The sequence below is a fragment of the Hippopotamus amphibius genome, chromosome 16 (assembly GCF_030028045.1).
Source record: "Hippopotamus amphibius kiboko isolate mHipAmp2 chromosome 16, mHipAmp2.hap2, whole genome shotgun sequence".
Classification (NCBI taxonomy): domain Eukaryota; kingdom Metazoa; phylum Chordata; class Mammalia; order Artiodactyla; family Hippopotamidae; genus Hippopotamus; species Hippopotamus amphibius.
This window is the reverse complement of record NC_080201.1, coordinates 35,431,125-35,458,287: the sequence shown is the minus strand read 5'-3', so window position 1 is coordinate 35,458,287 and position 27,163 is coordinate 35,431,125. Positions and strand designations below refer to the sequence as shown.

The following is a 27,163-nucleotide window of genomic DNA, read 5'->3' as shown; positions in this document are numbered from 1 at the left end:
CCCCACGTGCTCCCCGCCAGGCACACTTACCTGTGAAGCACACGGGGCATTTGAAGGTGCCGCCCATGCCCTCGAAGCTGTGCTCGATGAGGTGACAGAGGAGCTTGGCCGGGGAGTCGAACATCTGGTTGCACAGCTTACACTCGTGGTTGATGCCTTCCTCTGCAAGGAGAACCATGGCCAGTCAGTGACCCTGCATGCCACATCCCCCCGCAGGAGCCCATGCGCCCCCAGCACACCCCAGGCCACCCCTCCCTGACCCCCGAAACCAGGGCTGGGGAGGGGGCCGTGGATACAGAGAGCCATCCCAGCGCCAGATGGTCCGGCCCCTGGAGGCGGACAGACCCCAGGGGGCCGGCCCCAAATATCTGGCTCTTGAATGTGTCATGTTCTGTGATGTCTCCTGCTGGTCTAGCAGCAAGGTGAGCAGCTTGACTCCTAGACCGTGTCACAGAGGAGAGGGGCCCAGGATGGGTCTGCTTGGAGAAGGGAGTCCAACCAGAATTTTTAAAAATGCAATAGTCCATTTATTGAGCATGTACTGTGTGCCAGGCACTGGGAGCTGGGGATCCTGTGGGGAGCTAGGCAGCTGATGCACCTGCCCCCAGGCTGGTGCTGAGGAGGTAGATCATAAAGATGACCCACACATAACTCAGTGTCAGGAGGGGTCGAGGGAACACAGGGAGCTCTGGACGTGAGAGTGGACGGCAAGGCCCTGAGGCGGGCCCATGCGGGGCCATCTGGATGGTAGCAAGGGGGCATTGCCTGATGGTCGGGGGAGCTGGAGACAGTGTGGGACCGTGTGGGACAGTGGGGACCCAGGGATGCATTTTGCAAAGGGCTTTGGCAGCCACTGGAGAGCTTGAGGATTTTACTCCAAGAGGGATAGGCAGCCACTGGAAGGTATTGCAAAAAATAACAAAGTGCTCGTTTAAAAATTTTGAGACAGATGGTCTACCCAGTGCTCACAGACAATGGGCAGACACCCCGTGCTGCTTCCAGATCAGAACACGGCTCCATCTCCCCACGTGGGAGCTGCTATGACCCCAAACCTTCACTCAAAGGCACCCGGGGAAGAAAACCCGGGTCTGGCGCCACTGCCCGGAACCAGCGGGGCAGAGTTCAAATCCCGGCCTCTTCTTCAAGCCATGCGGACTGGGCATCAGGTCACTCTCAGTCAAGGAGGGCCAGCTGAGTCCCTGCCTCACACCGGGCAGTAGGGGTAGCAGGGTTAGTCGCCCCAGCTTGAGTGTCACATCATCTAGGGTTGGAACCCAGCTCTGCCACTGGCTGCATGACCTTGGGCAAGTTACGTAACCGCTCTGTGCCTCAGTTTCCTCTTTTCCAAAAGACTCAATAATAGTTTTCCTTAACACTACACGCCTACGAGAATGGCCAAAATCCCGAACACAGACAACACCAAATACTGGCGAGGATGTGGAGCAGCTAGAACTACCATTCACTGCGGGTGAGAATGCAAACTAAGACAGCCACTCAACAAGACTGTTTGGCAGCTTCTTATAAAACTAAACATACTCTAATCAGATGATCTCATGCCTTGGTATTTACCAAAAGGAGTCGAGAACTTATGTCCACACAAAAACGTGTGCATGGGTGTTTATAGTAGCTTTATTTAATATTGCCAAACCTTGGAAACAACCAAGATATCCTTCGGTAGATGAGTCAATACATCAACTGTGATACATCCAGACAGTGGGATATTATTCAGTGCTAAGAAGAAGACCTTGAGGCATCTTAAGTGCATATTACTAAGTGAAAGAAGCCAACCTGAAAAACACTATGTGTTGTATGATTCCAACTAGTCTGGAAAAACTATGTAGACTATAAAAAGCTCCGTGGTCCCCAGGGGTGAAGGGAGATAGATAGGAAGAGCACAGAGGACGTCTAGGGCAGTGAAAACACTCTGTGTATAATATGCTAATGGATATATGTCATTATACCTGGGTCCAAGCGCATAGCACACACAGCACCAAGAGGGAGCCCCAGGGAGAACTATGGACTTGGTGACGATGAGGCTTCACTTTAGGGTCATCTTTGCAAAAAAAAAAAAAGTACCATCGCAGTGAGTGATGCTAATGGCGGGGAGGCTCTGCCCATGTCAGGCAGAGGATAGAAGGAACGTCTGTATCTTCCTCTCAATTTTATTGTAAACCTGACACTGCTTTTTAAAAAGCCTTTTAAAAAATTTCTTCAGAAAGGGTCAATCCTCACCCCCACCACCAAAATCGCCTTCCTCTTCTAGGTGACATGAGAATTAAATGAGTTACTACTCCTTTAATACATGAAAAGGGGTTTGACCGGGCCCTGGCACACAACGAGCACTCAATAGGTGTTTGTTGCCAAGCGTGCCGGTGTCGGGGAGAGTATTATCTGGGACAGCCAAGGACACAGGCTCCCCCTCAGGCTCCCCCAGGGAGCCAGCCTCACCAAAGGTGCCAGGTGCTCCGATGTGCCCTCAAAGGCAAGAATTAGGTAGCAGAGGGGCTCTGCCAGTGGCAAAACACGAACACAGATGGGCTGAGGCTCCTGGCGCGTCCCTGGGTCCCCAGGCCCTGGCAGGGGCTGGCCGGGACAGCAGGCATCCCTCTGGCCGTCCCCCACCCCCGCAGGCACCCCGCCGCAGAGGTGCACGCACACGTGTGTGCAGGTGGGCCTGCCCCACGTAGCCCACTGGCTGGAATCTACCGGGTGTGTGTCGTGCCCCTGGAGCCCCGGCAACTAGGCCACACGCACCCGACAGAGATTCAAGCTGATCTCCCATTTATACCAGCGGAAAAGGAACTCATTGACAGGTCTGGGGACACAGGGCAGGCTCAGCACGCTCGCCGCACAGGCCCCACGCACGTCCTCCGCTTCCCTCGGGGAGGCTCTCACCATAATTAGAGATGGCCTCCAGTGTGGGGAGCTGCCTCAGAAGACCCCCCAACACACCCCTTGCCCACGCCCTCCCCCACACACACAGTGTTTCTCAGAGCCTGGCACAGAGTAGGCAACGAGGGAAGGAAGGAATGAGTGACTGAGAGCGATACCACCTTTGCAGATGCCCTCACTGTTAGGATGTGGGCGTCTCCTGCACACTAATGAGGCAGAGGGTATGAGAAAATGATGACTGTACAGAGGTTTGTATCTTAGTTAACTGAAGTTTAAGTTTATGACAAACTGACTCTCAGAATCAACCCTGTTTGCTGGGAAAAGCACATTTCTAAGAAGGAAAAACTGGGCTCAGAGAGTGAGACCACTTGCTGAGGTAACACAGCCAGCTGGGGGTGGTACTCTGGACAGGATACAAAGCCCTCCCTATCCTGCTGGATTCCACCTGCACACCACCTCCAGGCAGCCTCCCCAACGGTGCCAGCTCCCACGGCTGCCCCTGGCTGGGCACAGTGACCCTGAAGTCATCTAACCATATTCGGTGAGTCTTCCTGGTCCTGGCAACGAGGCTATGGGCACACATAGTGTCTTATCCTCTGGTCCCCAGAGCATCAGGCTACACCTGGGCCCACAGGAGGGGCTCAAGAAATACTCACGGACGGGGGATGCCCTGGCCGGGCTCTCTCCCTGGGCCCAGCCAGAGCAGGTTCCCTGATTTACTGCTCTCTGCCGAGCGGGGGCTTTCATCCACTTGGCTGTGAACGGAGACGTGCCCATCCGATACGCAAACACGGAGAGGACAAAGAAGCCTCCTGCAACTTATAAATCAGAGAAATCATGTCTGACAGTCACTTTCCGTTCTCCGTGCGCCGAGCAATTCATCAGCCGGTCCCCTCTGATTCATAGATGTAGCTACACCCTGCACCCACATTCATAAGTATGTGCACAGTCAGGCGGCCCGGGAGCTGCAAGCCGATTCCAGTGCCTAAACAGCTGCCATTTAAGCAAATCGCAGCCCCAAACCAGGGCCAACGTGAGGTTCCAGGGTAATTAGATCAAGAGCCCGATAGACAGCTAGCGGAGCTGGTCCCTTTCCTCACGGCCCACCTGACGTGCTAAAGAGTGAAACCTGGGAGACAGGAGAGGGAGAATAAAACAAGCAAAAAAGTTAAACGTGGGTGAAAGATAATAAAGGCTGAGGGCTTCCCAGAGACCTGGGAATCTCTCCCCCTTGAAGGCAGACCTTCTGATTTGCAAATCTTCTTCCTGAAGGACAAGGCCCTCTCCCCACCCGTGGGGGCTAGAGGTGCTCCCTGGGGTGTCCATTATGTGTACCTCTGCCTATAAGACCACCCAAGAAAGCAGTGGGGAGGGGTGGGAGTGGGGGCTGCCCTAGTCAGTGCGCAAACACTCCTTTGCGTGCCTGTGACCCAATACCTGCCAGCCCGTGGCTATGGGGAGAATTCACTGTCCCTATCACTCTCACCCCACCGGCGCTGACAATCTCCCATCCCATCCCAAGCTGCAGGGTCCGCAGACAGCAGCACCCTCGGAGAGTAACGTTCTTGAATCATGTACGATCACACAGGCTCGGCGACACCTCGGAGCAGAATGACAAAGCTGTCTGGGAGCCCGCGGGGCCCCTCTGCCCCGGCGTGGGGCTGGAGGATTTTGTGAGTGAAGACGCACAATCGCTTCCTCTTCTTTCTTTTTTTTTTTTTTTTTTTATAGCACATGACAGCCATCCTTAAGAGAGACCCACGCAACTCAAGTGAATTATGCAGCCCTGCTCATTTGTAAAGTGAAATGCAGATTTCGCCGGCTCACTGCGCCAGATCTTGCCTCCCAGTCCCCTTAAGTCGGGGCTGGCACGGGGAATCTATTGGTTTATTATGATTTTTAAAAAATAAAAATAAATAAAAACCCAAACTGCCAAACAAACAACCCAGCAAGAACGAAAATCCCAGAGTCCCTCTCTCGCTTTTTTTTTGCCTCTGCTCAGGAATAATAAGTGTTAATTTTACACTTCATTTCTCAAAAAAATAATAGGATGTGCTTTTGCTTAAAACCACGTCAGCCTGCTGGAACCTTTCAGGCTGAAACTGTGTCAGCCCAAAAGAGGAGCAGAGGGCTCTGTGGAAGAGCATCGTGCAGAGATGATAGGTCCCTGTAATGTCCTCGGTACCGACTTTTGTCTCCAAAAGCATTTGATCCCTGGCAGACACACACTTATTTCCATACAGGTCTTGGGGGAAGCCAGGAGGAGAGAGAGCTGATTATCAGAATCCTGAAGGTGAAGCTCAGGTGGGTCCCACTGATGTCAAAGGCAGGCCTGGGCACACGCTCGGAGGCCGTAATTTGCTGCCTGGGAGGGAGGGGCAGCAGGCTGCGGCGGGGAGGGGACAGAGCATTGTTCTCAGACTCCAATGCACTGAGCAGGACCCGCTCCCGCCAGAGCCGGGCGCCCTGCCTGGCCCTTCTCTGAGCAGGGCCCCCACTGGGGAAAGCTGCCGGAGAGCAGCGTCGTTCCCGCGCATAGATGCCCCTCTAGGAGAGAGCCAGCGACCGCCGCCTGTGGAGGCAGGGACGTGATTAGCCACCTCCATTCAGGAAGCAGCCATTAAGGTTAGAACCAGAAACACTTGGGTTTGCATCCCATTCCATCACTCAGTTGCTGTGTGTACCTGGATAAGTTCGCTAACCTCTCTGAGCTTCAGCTGCTTCTGCTAGAAAATGGGAAGCATCATCACAGGGTTTTGTAAGGTGGCCAAGTAGGCTTCTTCTGCCTCAGGACATCTGCCCTCACTGAGACACCTTTTCCCCAGAACACCTCCTCATGCCCCTCCCCTCCCTTCAGTCAGGTCTGCTCAGATGATGCCACCGTCAAGAGGCCAACCCAGACACCCCTGGCTGAGACAGCACACACACCGCATTCTTTCTAGAGCCCTACCCACCTTGAATTTCCTTAAGAGTGCATACTGCCATGCACTCTTGTTTTCTTTAACCCACGGACTCTCTTTTTCACACGTACACGCACAGCACACACAGACACACACACAGACAGAGAAAGAATAATATAAGGACTGTTTTGCTCATTGCTGCGTCACCAGTGCCTAGAACAGGGCCTGGCACATAGTAGGCGCTCAGGAAATAGGGAATGAACAATTTGTGTAAAGCACTTAGTACGACGCTTGGAACATGCGGTGGGGGTGCTGGTAAATGCCAGGTACCAGACAATGGTCCTCTCCAAACACTCAGGACTGACGACTTATGAAAGCTGTTCTTGCCTTCAGGAACTTGCTATTTGGATCCTCACAAGATGGCCTGGTCCAGCCAGGAGCGCAGGCACCGAGGGACAAAAGAGGAAAAGCTTAGAGGGCAGGGCCCCTACCAGGGAGGTGGCAGAGTGAGGCGGGGAGCAGGGGGTGCATGCTGGTCTAAAGCCACAAGCAGCACTCTCTGTCTTTAGAAAATACCAAAAATACCACAGGACTTGAGACCTGGGACCCAGCAAGCCACCCTCTGCTCCTTGATCCCACGAAAGCTTCGGGCAAGAAGGAGGACCGTCAGACCCACTCTCCACGTTTCCATGTTTGCACTGGGCGGGCCTCCTTGCCAGCGCCGGCTCCAGGTGACAGGAGGGCTGGGGACCTTTCCCAGGTGCGGGGAGGAAGCAGTGCCCACAGGGACACAGCCTGGGCCGGCTCCAGGCTGCAGCGTGGTCCCCGCAGCCGCATCTCCGCAAACGGAGGGAGCCGCACAGGGGCGCGCAGGCTGCTGGGCCAAGCTGAAATCCTGTCACCAGCTCGGGTAACGAGCTTCACCAGACTTCAGTTCCACAGCACCAGGGGCTGAGTGCATGGCCCATCCCAAGGATCAGCTCAAGTAAAGACCCCTGAGGTCCCGGGGCCCAGGCTCAGTCACATGCAGGGCACATGGCGATAAGTAAGAGGAGAGGCAGAGGGCCCAGCATTCACCCAGGCAACAGAGATGGCGAGAGGAGGACCCTGGGAGAGGACCCCTCTGATGCCACCCCAATAATACCCAACTGCAAACCAGCGGGAAATTAATAGAAACATGACCGATGGGGAACTCCGTCTCTTGTTCTCCGTAAAGAACAAAGATCTTCGGGCAGAAGAGAAGAGGGCAGGCAGATAATAATATCAGGGCAGCCAGATCAGGCTGTTTATCTATTGATCTGTCATTAAATACCACAGGAAATGAACCAAGGCAAGCCGAGAGGGAGGAGACGGATGACATCGGGCCTGGGTTGACAAGGAGCCAAGGAGGAAACAGGGTCTGAGGCGGGCCCCTTCGCCAGAGGCCAGGCAGCAATCAGGGAGCATTACAAGAGGGGGAAAGGGCTGATCTTGGGATCCCCAACCCCCAGGCCCTGGCTGCCCTCCAGGACCTACATTCCTGCTGGGCAAGTTGTGGTCCCTGGCATCACCTGGGAGCTGGTCAGAAATGCAGACTCTCAGGCCCCACCCAGCCCTGCAGAATGAGAACTTGCATTTTAAAAGTGCCCCAATGATCTGGGTGTGCATTCAAGTTCAAGGAGCACTGAGCTCTATAAAAGGGCTTCTGGGGATGCTGATCTTGCTGGAACCCTGCTGTCATGAAGCTGTAGGTCCATAGGCATCACACTGCTTTCTCCAGGATGGTATGTTTCAGATCTCTAAAAAGGAGTAAACTTTTCCACAGTTGCTTTTGGTGCACACTTTACAGAAGGCTGAGAAATCCTTGACAATGGGAAACACTTTTCTGTTATGACGACTGCAATGAAAATGATGAGGGTGTCTTTGGAGGGGAGACTCTGGAGTGGGCGGCTGACTCTCCTCCAGGCCACCTCAGCATCCCCACAGCCTCAGGCCCCCGGTGCCAGGTTGCTCGGGGCTGCCCAAGGCCTCCCATCACTCAAGAACACCCAGCCATTGCTTGAAGGCATGGCCCACCACTGCTGCCCCCATTTTGGGCCCCCATTTTCTTAATTAATCCTGGAGGATGGGCTGTGCCCTTCCTCCTCCCCTCGGAGGCATCTTCCCAGGCCTCTCTGGCCAGGAGGGACCCATCTCATGGTCCCCCGTGTTTCAGAAAGGCTTATAAATGAGCTCTGGCAGCCTGAACCGGGGCCCCACAGGGAACCCAGAGCCTCTTCAAAACAGAGCCCTGACAATTAGGCAGTCTGAGTTTTGAAAGGCTTGGGATTGATGGCGTGGACAGTAAAAACATCACCTGGGGAGCTGGGTGTAGTCCTCCGAGGGTTGCCTGAGGTCAGTTGCCATGGCAACGGAGAATGAGCTCAACCTTGTAACTGACCCTTATCTTTTTTTGATCTGTGGGCCACTTGGGGCCAAGGCTTGAAATCAACTGGAAAATAATCCGGTCACATATCAGAAAGAAAACTATTTATACTTATTTACCCAGGTACCCACCAACATCCCCCTTCAACAAGGACGCCGACACCACAATAAACCGACGTGGCATGTCCACACAGATGCTACCGGATGGTGGGAAAAGGAGAGGCTGAATGCCTCATCTCAGCAGAACGTAGCTCTGTCCACGTGCCAGCAGGCATACGTGGGTAGAAAGGGCTACCCTCCCCCAGAGCCTCATGTCATTCTCGCCAGAAGCATTGGACCCTCTTGCCATCCAGTAAAAGTCCACCAATGGAGTGGGACTCTGAGATTTCTCCTCTCATTTGCTATTCAGGCGTGTCATCTCAGCCTGGCTAGATCACTAGGCTGCCTTGCTTTATTCCAGGACTGGAAGAGGAGTGTTCCCAGCCTTGAGGCTGGACAGCGATGCCGGGTAGATGGGCACTGCTCTCTGCACACATGGGGGAGGTGTCGACGTGGGGTTTGGGGAAACAGGCTGAGGCGGGGACAACTGCAGGCCCTCCCTCCTGTGCTCACACCCTGGAGGGCCTGGCCAGCTCGGCCGCCTGTGCAGCCACCCCAGGTTCCCGTGGCAAGACGGCCATCTGGCCAGGGCCTGTCTCCAGAACGCTGCTATCCTAAGTTACAAGTGCTCGCTCACTCTCTCCTCCTCCGAAACTCAAATCAGAAGACTCCAGATGGTTCCATTGACCGACTGCTCCCAAGAGCCACGTCAGATGGATCTTAGCGAGGGGTCAGTTAAGCCTGAGCATGATTCCGGGTAAACGCCCCTTGAGATTTCCCTGTTTTCACAGCAAACAGGACAGTTCAACTGCCTGCCTCGCACCCACCCTTGTTTCATCAACATGATCTCATTTGAGGAGTGCAGGGAAAAACACGGCTGAGGACTAGGCACCTCAGAGGATATTCCTGGCTCCCCTCAGACCCACAGGGTGACTCTGGGCTGAGCACTTTCCCTCCAGGCCTCCACCTCCTCATCTGTGAAATGGGAAGAAAGTGGCCTCCGTCACAGGACTGCTATGAAGACTGAAGGAGGATTACAGCACCACCGCCAGTGCTCCTCTCACTGCTATGGTTCCTTCCCACACGATTCGACCCTGAAACTCCACGGTAGCCCTCTGTGGGGGTCACCGGGGCAGCGGAATCCACCTCCATTTAACGTTTAAAGAGCCCTCAGCAAGTGGCACATTGAAGGTACACAATCCCACATCCACCCACAAAACACCTCTGGGTCAACTTTCCCTGTCCTGTCCTCTTCCACCTCCACACCACTCCTCATGTTTGCGACAGCAAAAGCTGTGTCCAGGTTTCAAACTCTTTTGCTCAACTGTGGCTCTCTGCAGCTTCCTGCTTCAGGCCAGAGGAGGTTACCCCACTGCCCCTCAGATGCTCCTGTGACCAGAGTTTCATGTTTCTTCCTGGTTCTTCTCCTAGTTCCTTTCTCTTAAAACTCAGTGGGATTTCTACGGAGGTCAAGGCAGGACCTGAGAAGAGGACACGACTCAGGTTCATGTGCCCCCCACCTCCCCGGGAGGGGTCAGCCCTTCCTCATAGCTGGGCCGATGCAGACAGCTGGGACTCCAGTGCTCCAAGAATCTCAAACAGAGGCCGGCCCAGCTGGACCAGGTCCTCGACGGAGGCTCCTTCTGGTGCTAGGATCTGCTTCCACACTGCCAGGGAACCCATGCCCTGGATGCTTAATGAGAAAATGCACCATCTTTGCAGACAGCTCTGCTTGCAAACTTCTTTGGCAAAGGAAAAGTCACCAAGCAGGCCCTGGACAGGCTCCCCAAGAGACGGGAGGTGCCGATCTCAGCTACTTTTAGGAAAGAGAGAGAATAAATGAGCGAATGATCAAGTCAACCACAGACAGATCAGTGGGCCTTCAGTGAGAACTCATGGGAGAGAGAACTCTTGGACTTCTAAAAATCCAAACTTCTAGAACTTGAGACTCTGGGGGCTTGAAACATCCTACCGATGAAGACATTCCATGGCCCTCCTCATACCCCATCCCCATCTGCAAAAGACCAAGACACTCCGAAAATGAAGATTCTGCTACATCCCCTGGGGACCCTCTGGGTAAAAACACATAGCTTACTCTTCTCTTTTTTTTTTTTTTAATTATATTTTTGGGGGTACACCAGGTTCAATCATCTGTTTTTATACACATATCTCCGTATTCCCTCCCTTCCTTGACTCCCCCCCCCACCGAGTCCCCCCCCCCTCCCCGCCCCAGTCCTCTAAGGCATCTTCCATCCTCGAGTTGGACTCCCTTTGTTATACAACAACTTCCCACTGACTATTTTACAGTTGGTAGTACATATATGTCTGTGCTATTCTCTCGCTTCGTCTCAGCTTCCCCTTCACCCCCTGCCCCCTCCCATACCTCGAGTTCTCCAGTCCATTCTCTGTATCTGCAACCTTGTTCTGGTCACTGAGTTCATCAGTACCATTTTTAGATTCCGTATATGTGAGTTAGCATACAATATTTGTCCTTCTCTTTCTGACTTACTTCACTCTGTATGACAGATTGTTGTTCTATCCACCTCATTACATATAGCTCCAGCTCATCCCTTTTTATGGCTGAGTAATATTCCATTGTATATATATGCCACATCTTCTGTATCCATTCGTTGATGGGCATTTAGGTTGCTTCCATGTCCTGGCTATTGTAAATAGTGCTGCAATAAACATGATGGTACAAGTTTCTTTTGGGATTATGATTTTCTTTGGGTATATGCCCAGGAGTGGGATGACTGGATCATATGGTAGTTCTATTTGTAGTTTTTTAAGGAACCTCCAAATTGTTTTCCATAGTGGCTGTACCAACGTACATTCCCACCAACAGTGCAAGAGAGTTCCCTTTTCTCCACACCCTCTCCAACATTTGTGGTTTCCAGATTTTGTGATGATGGCCATTCTGACAGGTGTGAGGTGATACCTCATTGTGGCTTTGACTTGCATTTTTCTGATGATTAGTGATGTTGAGCATCTTTTCATGTGTTTGTTGGCCATCTGTATGTCTTCTTTGGAGAAATGTCTATTTAGGTCTTCTGCCCATTTGTGGATTGGGTTATTTGCTTTTTTGGTATGAAGCTTCATGAGCTGCCTGTATATTTTGGAGGTTAATCCTTTGTCCGTTGTTTCATAGGCAATTATTTTTTCCCATTCTGAGGGTTGCCTTTTAGTCTTGTTTATGGTTTCTTTTGCTGTGCAAAAGCTTTTAAGTTTCATGAGGTCCCATTTGTTTATTCTTGATTTTATTTCCATGATTCTAGGAGGTGGGTCAAAAAGGATCTTGCTTTGATGGATGTCATAGAGTGTTCTGCCTATGTTTTCCTCCAGGAGTTTTATAGTGTCTGGCCTTACATGTAGGTCTTTAATCCATTTGGAGTTTATTTTTGTGTATGGTGTTAGGAAGTGTTCTAATTTCATTCTTTTACATATTGCTGTCCAATTTTCCCAGCACCACTTATTGAAGAGGCTGTCTTTTTTCCATTGTATATTCGTGCCTCCTTTGTCAAAGATAAGGTGCCCATATGTGTTTGGGCTTACTTCTGAGTTCTCTATTCTATTCCATTGATCGTCCTTTCTATTTTTGTGCCAGTACCATACTGTCTTGATCACTATGGCCTTGTAGTATAGTTTGAAGTCAGGAAGGCTGATTCCACCAACTCCATTTTTCCTTCTCAAGATTGCTTTGGCTATTCAAGGTCTTTTGCGTTTCCATACAAATCGTAAGATTTCTTGCTCTAGTTCTGTGAAAAATGCCATTGGTAATTTGATTGGGATTGCATTGAATCTGTAAATTGCTTTGGGTAGTACAGTCATTTTCACTATGTTGATTCTTCCAATCCAGGAACATGGTATGTCCCTCCATCTGTTTGTGTCGTCTTTGATTTCTTTCAGCAATGTCTTAAAGTTTTCTGCATACAGGTCTTTTGCCTCCTTAGGCAGGTTTATTCCTAGGTATTTTATTCTTTTGGTTGCAATGGTGAATGGGAGAGTTTCCTTAATTTCTCTTTCTGCTCTTCCGTTGTTAGTGTATAGGAATGCAAGAGATTTCTGTGCATTAATTTTGTATCCTGCTACTTTACTAAACTCATCAATTAGTGCTAGCAGTTTTCTGGTAGAGTCTTTAGGGTTTTCTATATATAATATCATGTCATCTGCAAAGAGGGACAATTTTACTTCTTCTTTTCCAATTTGGATTCCTTTTATTTCTTTTTCTTCTCTGATTGCTGTGGCTAAAACTTCCAAAACTATGTTGAATAATAGTGGTGAGAGTGGACACCCTTGTCTTGTTGCTGTCCTTAGAGGGAGCGCTTTCAGTTTTTCACCATTTAGAAAGATGTTGGTTGTTGGTTTGTCATATATGGCTTTTATTATGTTGAGGTAATTTCCTTCTATGCCCATTTTCTGGAGAGCTTTTATCATAAATGGATGTTGAACTTTGTCAAAAGCTTTTTCTGCATCTATTGAAATGATCATATGGTTTTTATCCTTCAATTTGTTGATATGATCTATCACACTGATTGATTTGCGTATATTGAAGAATCCTTGCATCCCAGGGATAAACCCCACTTGATCATGGTGTATGATTTTTTTAATGTGCTATTGGAGTCTGTTAGCTAGTATTTTGTTGAGGATTTTTGCATCTAAATTCATCAGTGAGATTGGTCTGTAGTTTTCTTTTTTTGTGACATCTTTGCCTGGTTTTGGTATCAGGGTGATGGTAGCCTCGTAGAATGAGTTTGGGAGTGTTCCGCCTCCTGCAATATTTTGGAAGAGTTTGAGAAGGATAGGTGTTAACTCTTCTCGAAATGTTTGATAGAATTCGCCCGTGAACCCATCTGGTCCTGGGCTTTTGTGTGTTGGGAGATTTTTAATCACTGCCTCAATTTCCGTACTTGTGATTGGTCTGTTCATGGTTTCTATTTCTTCCTGGTTCAGTCTTGGAAGATTGTATTTTTCTAAGAATTTATCCATTTCTTCCACGTTATCCAATTGATTGGCATATGGTTGCTTGTAGTAGTCTCTCATGATGTTTTGTATTTCTGAGGTGTCCGTTGTTACTTCTCCTTTTTCGTTTCTAATTCTGTTGATTTGCATCTTCTCCCTTTTTTTCTTGATGAGTCTGGCTAATGGTTTATCAATTGTGTTAATCTTCTCAAAGAACCAGCTTTTAGTTTTATTTATTTTTCTTATGGTTTCTTTCCTTTCTTTTTCGTTTATTTCTGCTCTGATCTTTATGATTTCTTTCCTTCTGCTCACTTTGGGGTTTCTTTGTTCTTCTTTCTCTAGTTGTTTTTAGCTTACTCTTCTTAACACGACAAACACCTACTGATGTATATCTCTGATCTTCAGATTCAAGTTTTCCACAACAAGGCAACTGCTTAAAAATCCATCACGCTAATAACCCTCAGATTAATGGCCTCTAATAACATACAATTAACGTGACAGGCAGGCTGCAAAACGCTTATTGTCACCGACCCTGCCAGGGACACATGAATTACCCCTGCTTCCACTGCAAGGGTTTTCTCTGTGGCTGACGTCGTTTTCTCCCCTAAGATCATTTTTTAAAATGAGCAAAAGCAATGCGTCAAAAAACCAGACAGCTACCCGCGTGCACACAAACACAGGGCATCCACGCAGGAGGCAGGTAGCACCATTTTTTTAAAAAGTTTTCCATCCAGGTAGACACAGAATTGTCCCTGCAGCTTCTAATATTTAAAGCAAGAAGACCTAGTGCTCAGCCCGGAAACTGCAATGCACCACTTCCTCCCCTCTGACCATGTGAGCTGCACATCCCCAGTCCTTGGCAACATCCTGGACACAAAAAAAAGTGGCAAGACTAGAAAATCATGACTGATTACTACTGAAAAGTTTTCAAAAGTATGCACCTGCTGGATATGCACTGTCTAATATGGTCATTACTAGGCACCAGTGGCTATTTAAATCTAAATTAAAGTTAAGTAAAAATAAAAATTCAGTCTGCATTTCAAGTGCGTAACAGCAATGCGGTTAAGCCGCTACCGAGTTGGACGGCATAGAAGGTTTCCATTCTGGCAGAAAGTTCTATGGGCCAGCACTGTGCAGACTGCAAGGGAAGCGAGGGCAGGGGCTCTCCCTGTCTTGTTCGATCCTGTAATCCCAGAACCTACAACAGTGTGTGGCTTCAGAACCAGCGCTGGATATTTACTGAGTTGTGGTATGTGTGTTCCCAAATGTTGTAAAGAACGCCTCGACCCTTTTGCCTGTTAGCATTTATTACAATTGCCCTGCGTGGGAAATGCTCAGAAGTGAAACTCTCTGACCTTCAACTTGAACCTCTACCCGGATAATGATGTGGTCACTTTCCCCGTGCAGATAAGACCAAGGTGAATGCAGGAAACTTCGGGAGTCATGAGGTTTCTCTGAAGGGCACAACCCGGATAATTGGGTAACTTTGGACCCACAGGTTGTGAGGCAGGTCACTAGCTAGGGGTCACTGGCTTGTCTAAAGTCCGCCTGGCACCTCACCACTGAGCAGCCCGAGGCCCCCGCTCCCTCGGTCGCCCCAAGAAACAGCAGAATGTCAGCAGACAGAGGACACCTGCTGGCAGTCAAGGCCAAGAGAGAGAATGATCGACGCAGGGATTTCCCACCTTTACAATGACTCAGCCCCGCTGCTCTCGGAGGAAGTGACTGCTCACGACTGTAAGGCTTAACTGAGTGCTGTGAGGTTTCCCAGTTCTGCTTCTGCAGGCTACGTCTCAGAGCATGGGTTTTTTGCTGTGACTCAAGTAAAACGAAAATTGGACATTCAAAGGCCGCATGAAATAAATGAATACATTCAAATCAACAATACAGCCTTCACATCGTCACGTGATCCCCATCATAATACCAGCACTGAGCTGCCCTGTGGGAGCAGTCCTGTCTTCAGTTCGGCTGAGAAGCCCCACGAGATGGCAAAGCTCAGAGTCGCAGCCCGGCCCTCTAACGCATTTTCTTAGGTGGAACTTTCCTCTGGTCCACTTCTCCTCCCCCCACCCCCTCCCCAACCATCAACACCAAAATAGCACCTTGTTGAGGACAAGCAGAGTGCTCCCCCATTTCTTTCTCTCTCCAACAGACCCAGACAGAAACCTGTTGGATCCCGCAGGCCCACATCTGACATTAACGAGGGTTTCCTCAGCTCCCAGAGCGAAGCTCACCCACACGGTTATCTGGGATGGCCAGCACCCAAGAGACCAGATGCGGCTCTGCCATCTCTAGGCAGCTCAGGTGCCATCACCCAGCTCCCAGAAGCCAGCCACAGCCAGCTCTGTCCATACCTGGCCACGCCCTCAACCCCCCGCAGGCCCTCAAAGCCTGAGGTCTGCTCCCATCCCACCCACCATCCCACCCAGCCTGATAAGGCAGATAACTGACAGCTCCTAACAGCCCCCAGCCCAGGAAGAGCCAGGGACAGGCAGCCTGTGCAGGAGGAGGAAGCAGGCGAACTGCTGAGACGCTGGGGAGCGGGGGTGGAGGCTGCCCCCATGCAGCCCTCCACTCTCCACGCTGGCCCAGCAAGCGGAACAGCTGCCATTAGCTATGATGAGATGCAGGCAGCTCGAGGCCCACGCGCCGTGGCAGGAAAACGCCCCTCCGTACCGCTCTGGCTGGCATCTAGCCCTTTTTGCTTCTTGGAAAAGACAGCTTCATAGACACCCTTGTAAAAAAGCACATCAACGCCTGGCAATTCACCCTTTGCTCTCCACCCTCCTGGCCCCAGCTCACCATGCCTGCCCCAGTCTCTCCCTGCTCAGTCCATCCCGCGCACACTGACTGAATAATCCTCCCCTGGCTCGACGGCCGTCACATCACTCTCTCCCTCAAGAACCTGCAGTGGCTCCCTTTCTCCCAGTGAATGCTCGACAGCCCAAGCCCCACCCAACCAGCACCCTACTTCCAGCTACACCCACGCCCCCTGCCCCACTGGCCTCCTCACTCTCAGGGCCTTGCTCAGTTCTGACTCTGCACCTTCATTCAAACAGTTCTCTGTGCTTTGCCTCTGTCCTTCCAACCACGATTTTCCAAGAGAAAGTCTACACGGGCATTCAAGTCTCTGGTTCCATTTGCACCAAACACTACCCACAGTTTTGTGAAATAAAAAGGGGTCTTTCCAAAAATTCTTCCCTTTGCTTAAGCTAACTTGACTTACTGTCACTTGCAACCCAAACAGTCCTGGCTAATAAATTCTCTGAGGACAAAAAGCACTTTTTTTACTTGTCTGGTGTTTCTAATAGGGCCAAACATGAGGTGCTCAATTAATGCTAATACTTTGGGTGGTTAATAGATTCGTAACCCCTGCCCTCATGGCTCTGGACCCTTCCCTGGAGCACGCAGCCGGGGATACCAGTACTCAGTGCTGTCCCAGACGTAGGAGCTCAGATAAGTGGCTCTAGGTCCACAGATGCCCTCTGCGTGCCTAGGAGCAAGTTCTGCTAGCATCCAGATGGTGATGGAGCAGGACCCAGTCTGCCCTACAACCCGACCCCCACCCCAAGAAATGTGCTGTTCTGGAGGCTGGACACAGTCCTCACTTGCTCACTCCGTGCAGTCAGCCAGCACAGCACATGGAGAGAAGTATAGCCTCAGAGTCAGTGTTCAAATGTCCCTCCCGTCTCCTACGAGCTGTGGGGTCTTGGATGAGTGACCAAACCTCCCTGAGCCACTGCTGCCCCAAATGTGAAATGAGGACCATCACAGTACCGACTCATTGGGCTGCTGTCAAGGTGAACAGGCCTCAAAGCACCAGTGTTGTATTATTATCGCCACCACCACTGTGGTTGACTGTGTCGCGTGCTGGGTGAGGTACTGGGGTAACAGACCACTATCTGTGGCCCCCAAGATGCTCAGGGGTGAGGAACTTGGGAGGCCAGGTGAAGGGACCTGGCGTGTGCGACAATGCAGTCACCCAGAAACCCTGAAAATACCCCACATCGGGCCCTTTAGGACCCCTGGGGTGGGGGGAGCGGTGCTCTAGGGGAGACAGATGGTCGGCGGCCTCTGTAGCTGGAGGAGCGGGCAGGAGCCGAGTGTCCAGCAGCCCAGCCTGGTCCACGCCAGAGCCCTGGGTCTTACTCACTGGCCACGTCACAGCCTCGCTGCCCCAGTGCCTGGGATGCAGGAGCAACTTCGCTGGAGGGCAGAGGCTCGATGTGAGGACACAGGGTCTCTCTGTCATTGAGAGGCTTGTTCTGGTAAGATGACATCTCCATCCCCACTGGACGTGACCAGGAGACAGACAGACCCACACACCCACACACACACACACACACACTCTCTCTCTCTCTCTCTCTTCCAGAACCCATTTCCAGTTCCCACAAATTAAAGGAGTTCTCCATACAGTACCTCCCACTACAACAAAGGCCACAGCCCCAATTCTGCCCACAATGTTAATCTCAGAATCTGGAGGGGGTGGGGGAAGAAATCCAAAGCTGCTATCACTGCCTTCACCTCATGCTTTAATAACACCCTGAATGTACGAGACCCAACCTTAACGACAATTTAGAAACCACAAGCCAGATTCTAGCAAAGTAGCTTGAATTTCGGTTCCAAATTCAAGAATGTGTCTTCAGCAAGGCTCCCCGGGCAGGATAGTGCCTGACCCTATCCTCACCTCTACCTCCTTCTCCTTGTCCTGAGCTGAGAAAAGCAGGAATCCAATACACCTGGAGGGCTGCATACATGTTGGTGGGACTGGGATCCAGCATGAAAATAGGGCTCAGGTGGTCTGCTGCCCAGATCACAACAGAGCTCACCTCCCCGCCTCCCCACGGGCGAGGCCCTCCCCGGAATGCCCTCCACGCCTCCCTGCCAACAGCAAGACGTCTTCAGAGCACGGCTCAGGCTCCCACCTCGACAGGAGCAAGTCCTGCCACCTGCCCATCAACTCCAGCCTCATACAGGACCTGTGCTCTCTGCACCAGAAACTGTCCCCCGCTCCTTGGCGCACTCACACCTGTTTCCACCTCTCTCCAGGTACCCAGTGCCTGACAAGAGCCCACACACAGTGGGCTCTCAACCAGTGCTCCCTCGATGGAAGGGTCTCAAAAGAGAGACAAATTTAGTCCCTGTCCACAGCCCCATGGACCAGAAACACCTTCTCTGATGGGACAGTGTAGCGCTCTGTTCTCACAGTCTCCTGCCTCACACACAATTAAGTCAATTAAGTGGAAATAAGGAAAACCGGGTACTCAACACAATCTTATTTTGGAAAAACGAAGAAGGGGGTATAACTATATTAGTGTGTGCTTATCGGAAAAACTGCTGAAAGGGCAAAGGCAAAGGAAAAAGAAGATGGTCTCTGATGGCAGGATGTGTTTTCTTTATTCTCGCTTGGCTGTATAGACGTCCCTCGGAATCCACAAGGGCACTTGGTCCCGTGATCCCCGCAGATACCAAACTCCTCGGATGCTCAAGTGCCTTATGTAAGATGACCTAATATTTGCGTATATCCAGTGTACACCTTCTGGTAAACGGTAAGTCATCTCTAGGTTTTGTATAATACCTAATAGAATGTAAATGCTTTGTAAATAGCGGTAGATACAATGTAAATGCTATATAAATAGTTGAATGTGACTATGCCCGGCACATTTAAGTTTTGCTTTTTGGAGTGTTTTGGATTTTTCTTTCCTGTGTTATTTTTGGTCCCCAGTTGGTTGAATGCATGGAAGCCATGGATAGAGAGGGCCAACTGTATTTTCTAGTTTTCCTGCAATAAGCATGGGCAGCTCTTGTAATAAGTAGAATAAAAACCCTTTTAAATTTAAAAAATTTAATCCACTGATTAACGATTAAGACAATGGTGGCAATGACAGTGTCCCCTCTCTGGCCCCAGAGTCCCCATGTATGAGATATCCACGGCCCCACTCAGGCCCTGCTCTGTGGTTTTTTTCCCTCAAAGACTCTGAGCGGCAGCCCCACGCCTCACTCAGGCAGCTTCTCACTGCCTGCTGGTCCCCACCTGGTCCCCACCTCCATGCGGGCAAATCAGTCCCTCTCACCTAGGCTTGGTTCCATCATCCGTCAAGTGGGATGAGCAGGCCACTTTCCAAGTCTGGGTTCTGCCACTGTGTGCTGGCAAGTCAACTATCTGTGCCCCCCAGTCTCCCCATCTGTAAAATGGGAATGAAGTTGCAGAGGCATTTGTAGAGCTTGGAGTGCAACCCCCAGGCTCTCACACGCACCAGCTCCCTCATGTGGCTGTGAAGGTGCACGGGAAAGGTGTGAGGGAGCACCGCATGTGAGCTGGTGGGATTCACTGCAGGCTCATACCTCAGAGGCAAGGAGAAGCTGATACAACTCGTGACCACAAAACCAGAGGCCGGGAGGTGTGGCGAGATGGGAAATGAGGTTCCAGGTGGGTGTGAGATGCCGGGGTGCTTACGACCCCTCGTGAGGAGGTGGGTGTGTGGCGGCCCCCAAAGATGTCCAGAAATGCCTAGCCACGGCTGCCTCGGCCCGGGTCTAGGCTGGGCCCAGCCCACGGCGGAGGCTTGTCAGGCCAGCTGCAGCCTGCCCAGATCTGCACCCTCTATGAGATTGAAGATGACAGGCTCTGGGGGCCAGGAGGAGCTGGGTCAGAGGAACCTTGGCAAGGAGAAGGGCGAGAGGAGCAGCTGGGCTCACAGGGCCTGGTGGCCCCACCCTCTGGAGGGCCCAGCGGGGACCTCCCCTCAACCCTCAGGTCTTTACGTGAGTTCTAGAAGCTCCTTGTCTGAGGCTACGGTCCTATTGCTGCCCCTTCCCATCCTGCCAGCTTCCAAAGAGACAGGAGAAAGTGATCCAAAGATCCAATATTTGTGTTTTGAATGCTAATTTGACATAGAGGAGTGGGCATGGGGGAGTGTTTATAATCGGCACTCCAATAAGCCCACAAATGACGCCAGTATTTTATAAGCTTGTTAGAAACACATCACCCCTCAGCTGATATTTACTTACTGATGAATCATAAAAGGGCTCAATACACAAAGAGTAAATCCAAAAAGAATGTCTTTCTTCAGTCCCGTCTTCTTCGGCAACAATGCCGGAAGGTGGGGCTCGCCCAGTCTGAACCCGCTCCCCTCCGTGTGTCCCCAGCCCCCCACTCCCGCCAGCCTCCCCAGGGTGGCAAATCATTGGCACCAGCCCCGTCTGCATGCCCACCCCCCGCCCCGCCCCCCACCCATCGACTGGCCTAATCGGAGGCTCAATCCAACACTCTGGAGGCAGCCCCATCCTTCTGCCGCCCCCGCCCCCGGAGTCCTCTGCGGGAGCAGATCCAATCCAGCTAATTTGCATAATGATGAAGCCCTCCAGTGCGGGCTGGGTCTTAAGAGGGTTGGGAAGAAATATGCCCTGTCCTTTGGAGAGGCACACAGAAGGCTCCGTGCAGCCCGGGAGGAATGGGGCGCCTGGCGGGTGGGCAGGGGCAGCGAGGAACCAGCAGCTCGCCCGCCAAGGACAGCTCAGCTCTGTCGCTTGCTGAGCCTGTGTCCAGCTGGCCCAGCAGAGAAAGGACTGCCCAGGGCTGTAAACCAGCAGGAAGTGAGGTTCAGAGTGCCAGCTCCAGATTCAGGCCGGGCAGACCCAGGTCATAGTGACTGCCACTCACCGGCTGGCTGACCTTGGGCAAGTCACTGACCTCTCGGAATCTCGGTAGGACCAGACAAGGCAGCCCATAAAGCACTGATTAGAAAGAGCTGAAAGAATGCAACAACTGTCAGCCATTATTATATTCATATCATTATTCTCACCCCTGCATTATTGGGTCAATCCATCCATTTGTGTACTCAACAATGTCAGGTATCGGGACTTCCCTGGTGGTGCAGCAGTAAAGAATCCACTTTGCAATGTAGGGGACACGGGTTCCATCCCTGGTCAGGGAACTATGATCCCACATGCCGCAGGGCAACTAAGCCCATGCGCCACAACTATTGAGCTCACGCGCCTCAACTAGAGAGTCTGTGCTGCAAACTACAGAGCCCACACACCCTGGAGCCTGCACACCACAACTACAGAGCCTATGTGCCCTGGAGCCTGCACGCCACAACTAAGAGGAGAGAAACCCCACATGCCACAACTAGAGAGAAGCCCACGCGCCACAACGAAAGATCTTGCATGCTTCAACCAGGATCCTGCGTGCCAAAACTAAGACCCGACGCAGCCAAAAAATAAGTGAATAAGATAAATTTAAAACAATGCCAGGTATTGTGCTGGGCAGGCCAGGGGACACAGGGACACGCATCCTGCCTTTGAATCGCCTCCAGTGATAAAGCCACTCTAAGGGTCCGGAGGTGAGGGCAGTGCCTGCTCCTGAGGGGAGGCAGTGCTGCGAGGGGCAAACGGGAGCTACCGGAGGGCCGTCAGGGTCTCCATTTCCGGAAATTCCTCATTTGTGCATTTTCCTGAATGTGCATTATATTTCAATGAATTTTTTTTTTTAATATCTTGTCTAGTTAGGGAGGGAGATCAGCCAGGTATGTGTAAAACACCAGGCAGGAAAAGTCAGCTTCTTAAGAGGGATGGATAAAATATTTGGGATGAAAGATGGGGAAACACCAAGAGGAAAGAGACTCCCCCTGTGAGAGGTGAGGATCCCTTTACAGGCGTCTGGCATGGTGGGTGCTCAACAGATCCCTGCTGAACCCATGAGCGCATGCGTGAGTGAGTGAATGACTGCCTTCCTGGAAGAGGGGGCCTTGGAGGAACACACGCTGAGATACAGAAGCAGGGAGGGTGTTTCGGGGGAGGGGCAGAGGCTCCTGTGCTCCAGCAGACAAATGCTTACCGGGCCAGGTGCTGCCAGCACCAGTGATTCTGGGAGCGGGAGCCTCTGCTTCTGCTGGGCTCACAGCCTGGGGGGAACCAGACATCCGAGAAGCTATTCCAGGAGTATCAGATCCCTCTTCCTTCGTCATAAATAGACTGAGCACCCAAGTGCTGAGTACAGTGCTGGAGGCTGGTGACACACAGGTGAACAGGACGACAAGGCCCCTGATCTCAATGGCTCGCTGCCTCCCGCAAGTAAGTGCTTCTTTAAAAAATCTGGTGTGAATAATGTGTCAAACCTGACACGAAGGCAGCTTCACATACAGTTAGACCCTAATTGTCACAGCAATGCTATGAGGCTGTGGCTATTTTTATCCCCATTTTACAGATGAGGAAACTGATACTGAATGAAGTTAAGTAACTCCTCTAAGATCACAGGGCTTATCAAAAGGCTGACCCAGCTGGAACACAGCTCTCATTCTCTGCTCTATTTCTGGGTGGTTGGTCAAGGAGCCAAAAATGACCCTTCCCCTTGGCTTCTACAGAACACCTGTATATCTGTGCCTCTTTCACAGCCCTGGGAGTAAGCTGGACAGAGGCACCATTCTTAGTCCCATTTTACAGGGACTAGTTTTCTGAGCACTGGGTCACAAAAGGTAATAAGTGACAATGGAAGTGGACCCTGGAGGCTCAATTCCGTGCCCATGCACTTTTCCCTGCCCGATGCTCTTGGGCGGATGGGTGAAGACTATTCAGCAGAGGAGAAGCTTCTGGACAAAGGCAAGCCTGGCACCTTGAGGCACACGGTGTGTAAGTCTGGGCCCTGGCCCCCACAGGATGGCCTGGTCTCACAGACCCAGCTCGGAGCCCATAAACTACGAAGGCATCATTCACAGCTCTGCCCACCGTGCGCCAGCCAGCGGGACCACCCCACGCCCCACCCCCGCCCAAGCTCCACCCACTCACTGCCTCTGGCCCCATGAGAAGCGCAGTCACAGCTGGAGCAGTAGCTCAGGTCGAAACGATTCTCCAAAGCTGTGTGTGGAAAGACATGGCTGCTTTAAATGGCGATTTTGCAGTTCGGGGTGCAAAATTATTTTCCACGGCCCATGGGGAGTGGACAGAATGGATTTGCCTGTGCTGAGTTGCAGTCCTGCAGCTCAAGCAAACCTGCAAAGACTCTGGCCGTGACTGGGCTCGCTGAGCCTCAGCCGCTACAGCTCTGAGATGGGATAGGAGGCCTAATAATTATTAACATTTACTAAGCACTGACTATGTGCCAGGCATCATGCTAAACACGTTCCATCTGGGATGAGCACATGACATCTCTACGAGGGGGTAAGAGAAAGTGACAGAGCCCAGGCACTCCAGCCCCAGAGCTGTGCTCTTATCGCCCGAGCTGCACTAACATCCTTACCATTATTAATTATTACCATTGGTAGTAGAGGGATAAAGGCAATTAAAATCAATACTTAATTTCTGTTATGGTCAAAGCATAGGGCCGGGCGTTGGGAATACAAACAAGAATAAGAACTAAACTATCTGCAAGGAGTTTTAAATTATTAAACCCATCAGTGCAGGGATGTCTTTTCACTAAGATTATTTTAAGTGATCAAGCATCTGCTCAACACATAGTAAGTGCACAGTAAATGTCTTCTGATTAAGAAAAAAAAGTTAATGTTTTTCAAGGAGATCACATTTGCATCCCTCCTGGCTAGTCTCCATTCTGTTTCAAACACACCCCCTACATCAATTCAGTGACTTCCTCCACTTCCAAACAATGACTCTTTAATGAAGAAACTACCTGCAGTGTGTCCTGGGGTAAGCTGCTCCCTCTCTCTGAGCTCAGGGTCCTCCTTTGTGAAAGGAGAAGGCTGGATCAGATAACTCACAAGGTCCCTCAGGGTCTAGAGTGCGAGGATGCTAGGGCTAGTTCGCATCCTAACTGTAGAGGACTTTATGAGATAGTTGGAGGATATAAAGGAATAAGCATGTGAGAATTTCATTAGGAACTTCAAGATTCAAACTCAAGGGCAAGACATCAGAAAGAGACACTCGTGAGCACACAGTAGCTGTCAAAGAAATGTGACCTTGGAAGCTCGAGATGTCATTAGGAGGCACAGAATTAAACGCCAAAGCTGATAGGCTAATGGCAAAAGGCTGAATTCTAATGCTTTTAGAACATTTCCTGCAGTCCCTACCAATCCCCATTGTTTATACTCCATGGCCCCACCCTTATCGGCCTAATCTTCAAAGGCAATCCAGTTTGTGACCCCTGTTAAAGAGAATTCATTCTTCAAAAGCAAAGCCAGAAGGAGCATATCTATAACTGGGAGGCATGAATGCCCCATACCACAAGCTGTGTGACTTTAGGAAAACCACCTAAGTTCTCTGAGCCTCAGTTTCCTCACAGCCAATAGTGGGCACACATCTGTATCTACTTGATATTCTTTCCAGGAAAAAAAAATCAACCAGATTTCCAGCACTCCTAGCACCCTGAAGAAAATCATACAGTTTGGGAGACCCAGTGGAGACCTGTATCAGTCAGGATAGGATAAGAAATGTGCAGTAACAAACAACCCCCAAGTCACAAGGGCTGCAAACAACAAAGGTTTAGTTCTCATTTGCCCTTGATGCCCACTGCAGGGGGCTCTGCTCATGGAAATCAGGAGGGCACCGCAAGACAGGAAGCACCTTCATTTCTGACACCGACAGTCCCCGCACCCCAAGGAAGGAGGGAATTCTGGAAGGTCTCACTCTGGCGGGGCAAAGCTCTGGCCTGGGAGTGACGCTGACCACCTCCACTCACAGCTCTCTGGCCAGCATTAGCCACTCCACTCAAGACAAAGGGCCCAGGCTGTGTAACCTTAGCACGTTCCGAAAGACAACTGACGACCGCCTCGTTCGCAAGCAGAACAATGATGCCCAGCAGAGAACTCCAAGATTCTTAAGACAGGCGTCAGGAAAGGAAGAAAGAAAATGCAACCCGGAAACTTACAGTGGTGACAAAAGCTCTCAGAGAACGTTCCAACTTGCCCAGGCCCAGGATTTGTAGGAGCAAGAAATGTGCACCAGGGTCACTGTCTCCCTGGGTCAGCCCCAGAGTGGCAGGTGGGCCTGGGTAGAGAATCTCCAGTTCCCAGGCTTTCTTCTGAAGGCGGAGGGGGGGATGCTCTCCTCCTGGCCACCAGCTCTCCAAAGAGCACCCCAGGTAAATGCCAGGTGCTGTCCTGGGGCTTCCCGCAAAAGTCGCTCTTGACGGTAATGGCTTTCAGAGGCGATGCGACTGCACGCCTGGCATCTGAACGTCGTTGGAGGCAGGTGTTGCATCTCTAATTAGGATGGGGATTTTTTTTCACCCCACGCAGAATTTACATAATTGGGAAGGAGGTTACAACGAGGACCCTCCCCACCGATTGTGTGTTTTCCAGGCCCTCCTTCCACTTTCCCTAGCACACGTCAAATTTAAGGGAGAAATGAATCGATTTGAATTTTTTGAAATTAATTATCATCATTGCCATGGAAAATGTATCCGCTGCCTTCCTTCGAGAGTTGAGAGAGGTGGGGGGTAATCTCGTGTGGAGAGGAGCCCTGGGAGGTAACACACGTCCCTTGATGCACTCTTAAAGAAAAACCCCACCTCTCCCAACCTCGCCAGCTGGTTCTCAGAGCACCTCCCAGTTCGGTCAGAGCATTCTTTGGAATTTTTTTAGCACCAGAATTAATGCTTTAAAATGTCACTTGCTACAGTAAAATTTATCAACATTATTATATACCATAGAAACTGCCACCCCAGACAAATGCACGACATTAAAATTTGGTCTAGAGCTCCCCAGAGGAAACGTTTGCAGCAATTTGTATAACAGTTTATATATTTATGCTATTTAATGGTACAAAGCAATAATTATGACTTCATTCACTGATAAGCAACGGCATTACATAAATCTGATGCGGATTTAGAACATGCCAGCTCTGACACCAGTGTACTAGCTGTAAATTATGTTGCCGTTAAAAAAAAAAAATCCAAGCAAATATGAAGGAGCAGCGGGAAACTAATAATGCATCTCCAGCTGTTCCAGTTAACCTGCAAATGTGGCCGCCTGCACCTTGGGGGGAAGAGAAGGGCAGAGAGACGGGGAGGCGGAGCAGGCAGAAGGGACGGAGGGAAGAGCCGCCTTTTGGAAGCACAAAGCCTGCCCCTGACATCAGACCAATGACCTTGCTTCCTCACACAGGCAAACTGGGCCCAAATCAGGCAAAGTTCCCTAAGACCGAAGCGTCCACCCTCTGCTCCTCGGGCGCCTACACTCAGCTCCACACTCCTGTCCTCTCGCCAAAAAAGTCTCCGGTGTCATCTTTCCTTTCCCTACCCTTGCAGGGAGCTGAGCTTTCACCTCCGTGTCCTATTGACTACAGCACCAGACTCACCAGGCAGCTTCCTTTACAACTTTTTCACTTCTTTTTTCTTTCTTTCCTTTTTTTTTTTTTTTTTTTTTTTTGAATTTTAACACTTCTGCACAGACCCATCTTGCATCACGAAAAGGTGCGGCAGGAGTGGTGGCAGAAAAAAGTAGTTATCATCTTAGAGAAGAGCGTGCCCACCTCACATGGTTCCAGACGGAGCCGCAGGCACAAAGGCTGGAACGAGCCGATGAGATGGGGACGCTGAGTCCTAGGGTCACAGATCCAGGCAGCGACCAGCCCCCAGCGGGCTTCTGGACGGTTCTGGTGCTGCTCAGGGAGTGGCACACAGCAGTAGGGGTGTCCCGGCCGGGGTCCACCCCAGCCTCCACCCAGGTGGCAGAGCACTGCCCCTGGGACAGGCTTGGGGCTCTGCTCTGCGGCGAGGACTCCCTGTCCACCCTGCGTCAGCTGTGACTCCCTGGGACTGTCCTTGGGTCCTGCTGGAGAGTGAGGCACTGCAGACCACAACGGCTCTCCTCCCCTGCAGAGGCTGGCAGGGGAGGGCCCTTCACCTCCTTCTCTGTCTCTAAGTGTCTAAGCCCGGCCGCAGTACCAACGGGCAGCACAGAGCTGGCACGGAGCATGGATCCTGCGCTTGTGGACTGAACACTTCACATGACTGCCTC

At 51.1% G+C, this 27,163-nt stretch overlaps 1 protein-coding gene across 1 annotated transcript in view; it reads right to left on the bottom strand.

The window, feature by feature from the left end:
* The window catches only part of ZNF423 (zinc finger protein 423), a 333,017-nt gene that overhangs the window by 29,855 nt on the left and 275,999 nt on the right, over nt 1–27,163 (bottom strand). Inside the window, exon 6 of the mRNA XM_057713582.1 lies at nt 31–162. Within this exon, the coding sequence (XP_057569565.1) occupies nt 31–162 (132 nt within the window). The remainder of the gene's footprint in view (nt 1–30; nt 163–27,163) is intronic.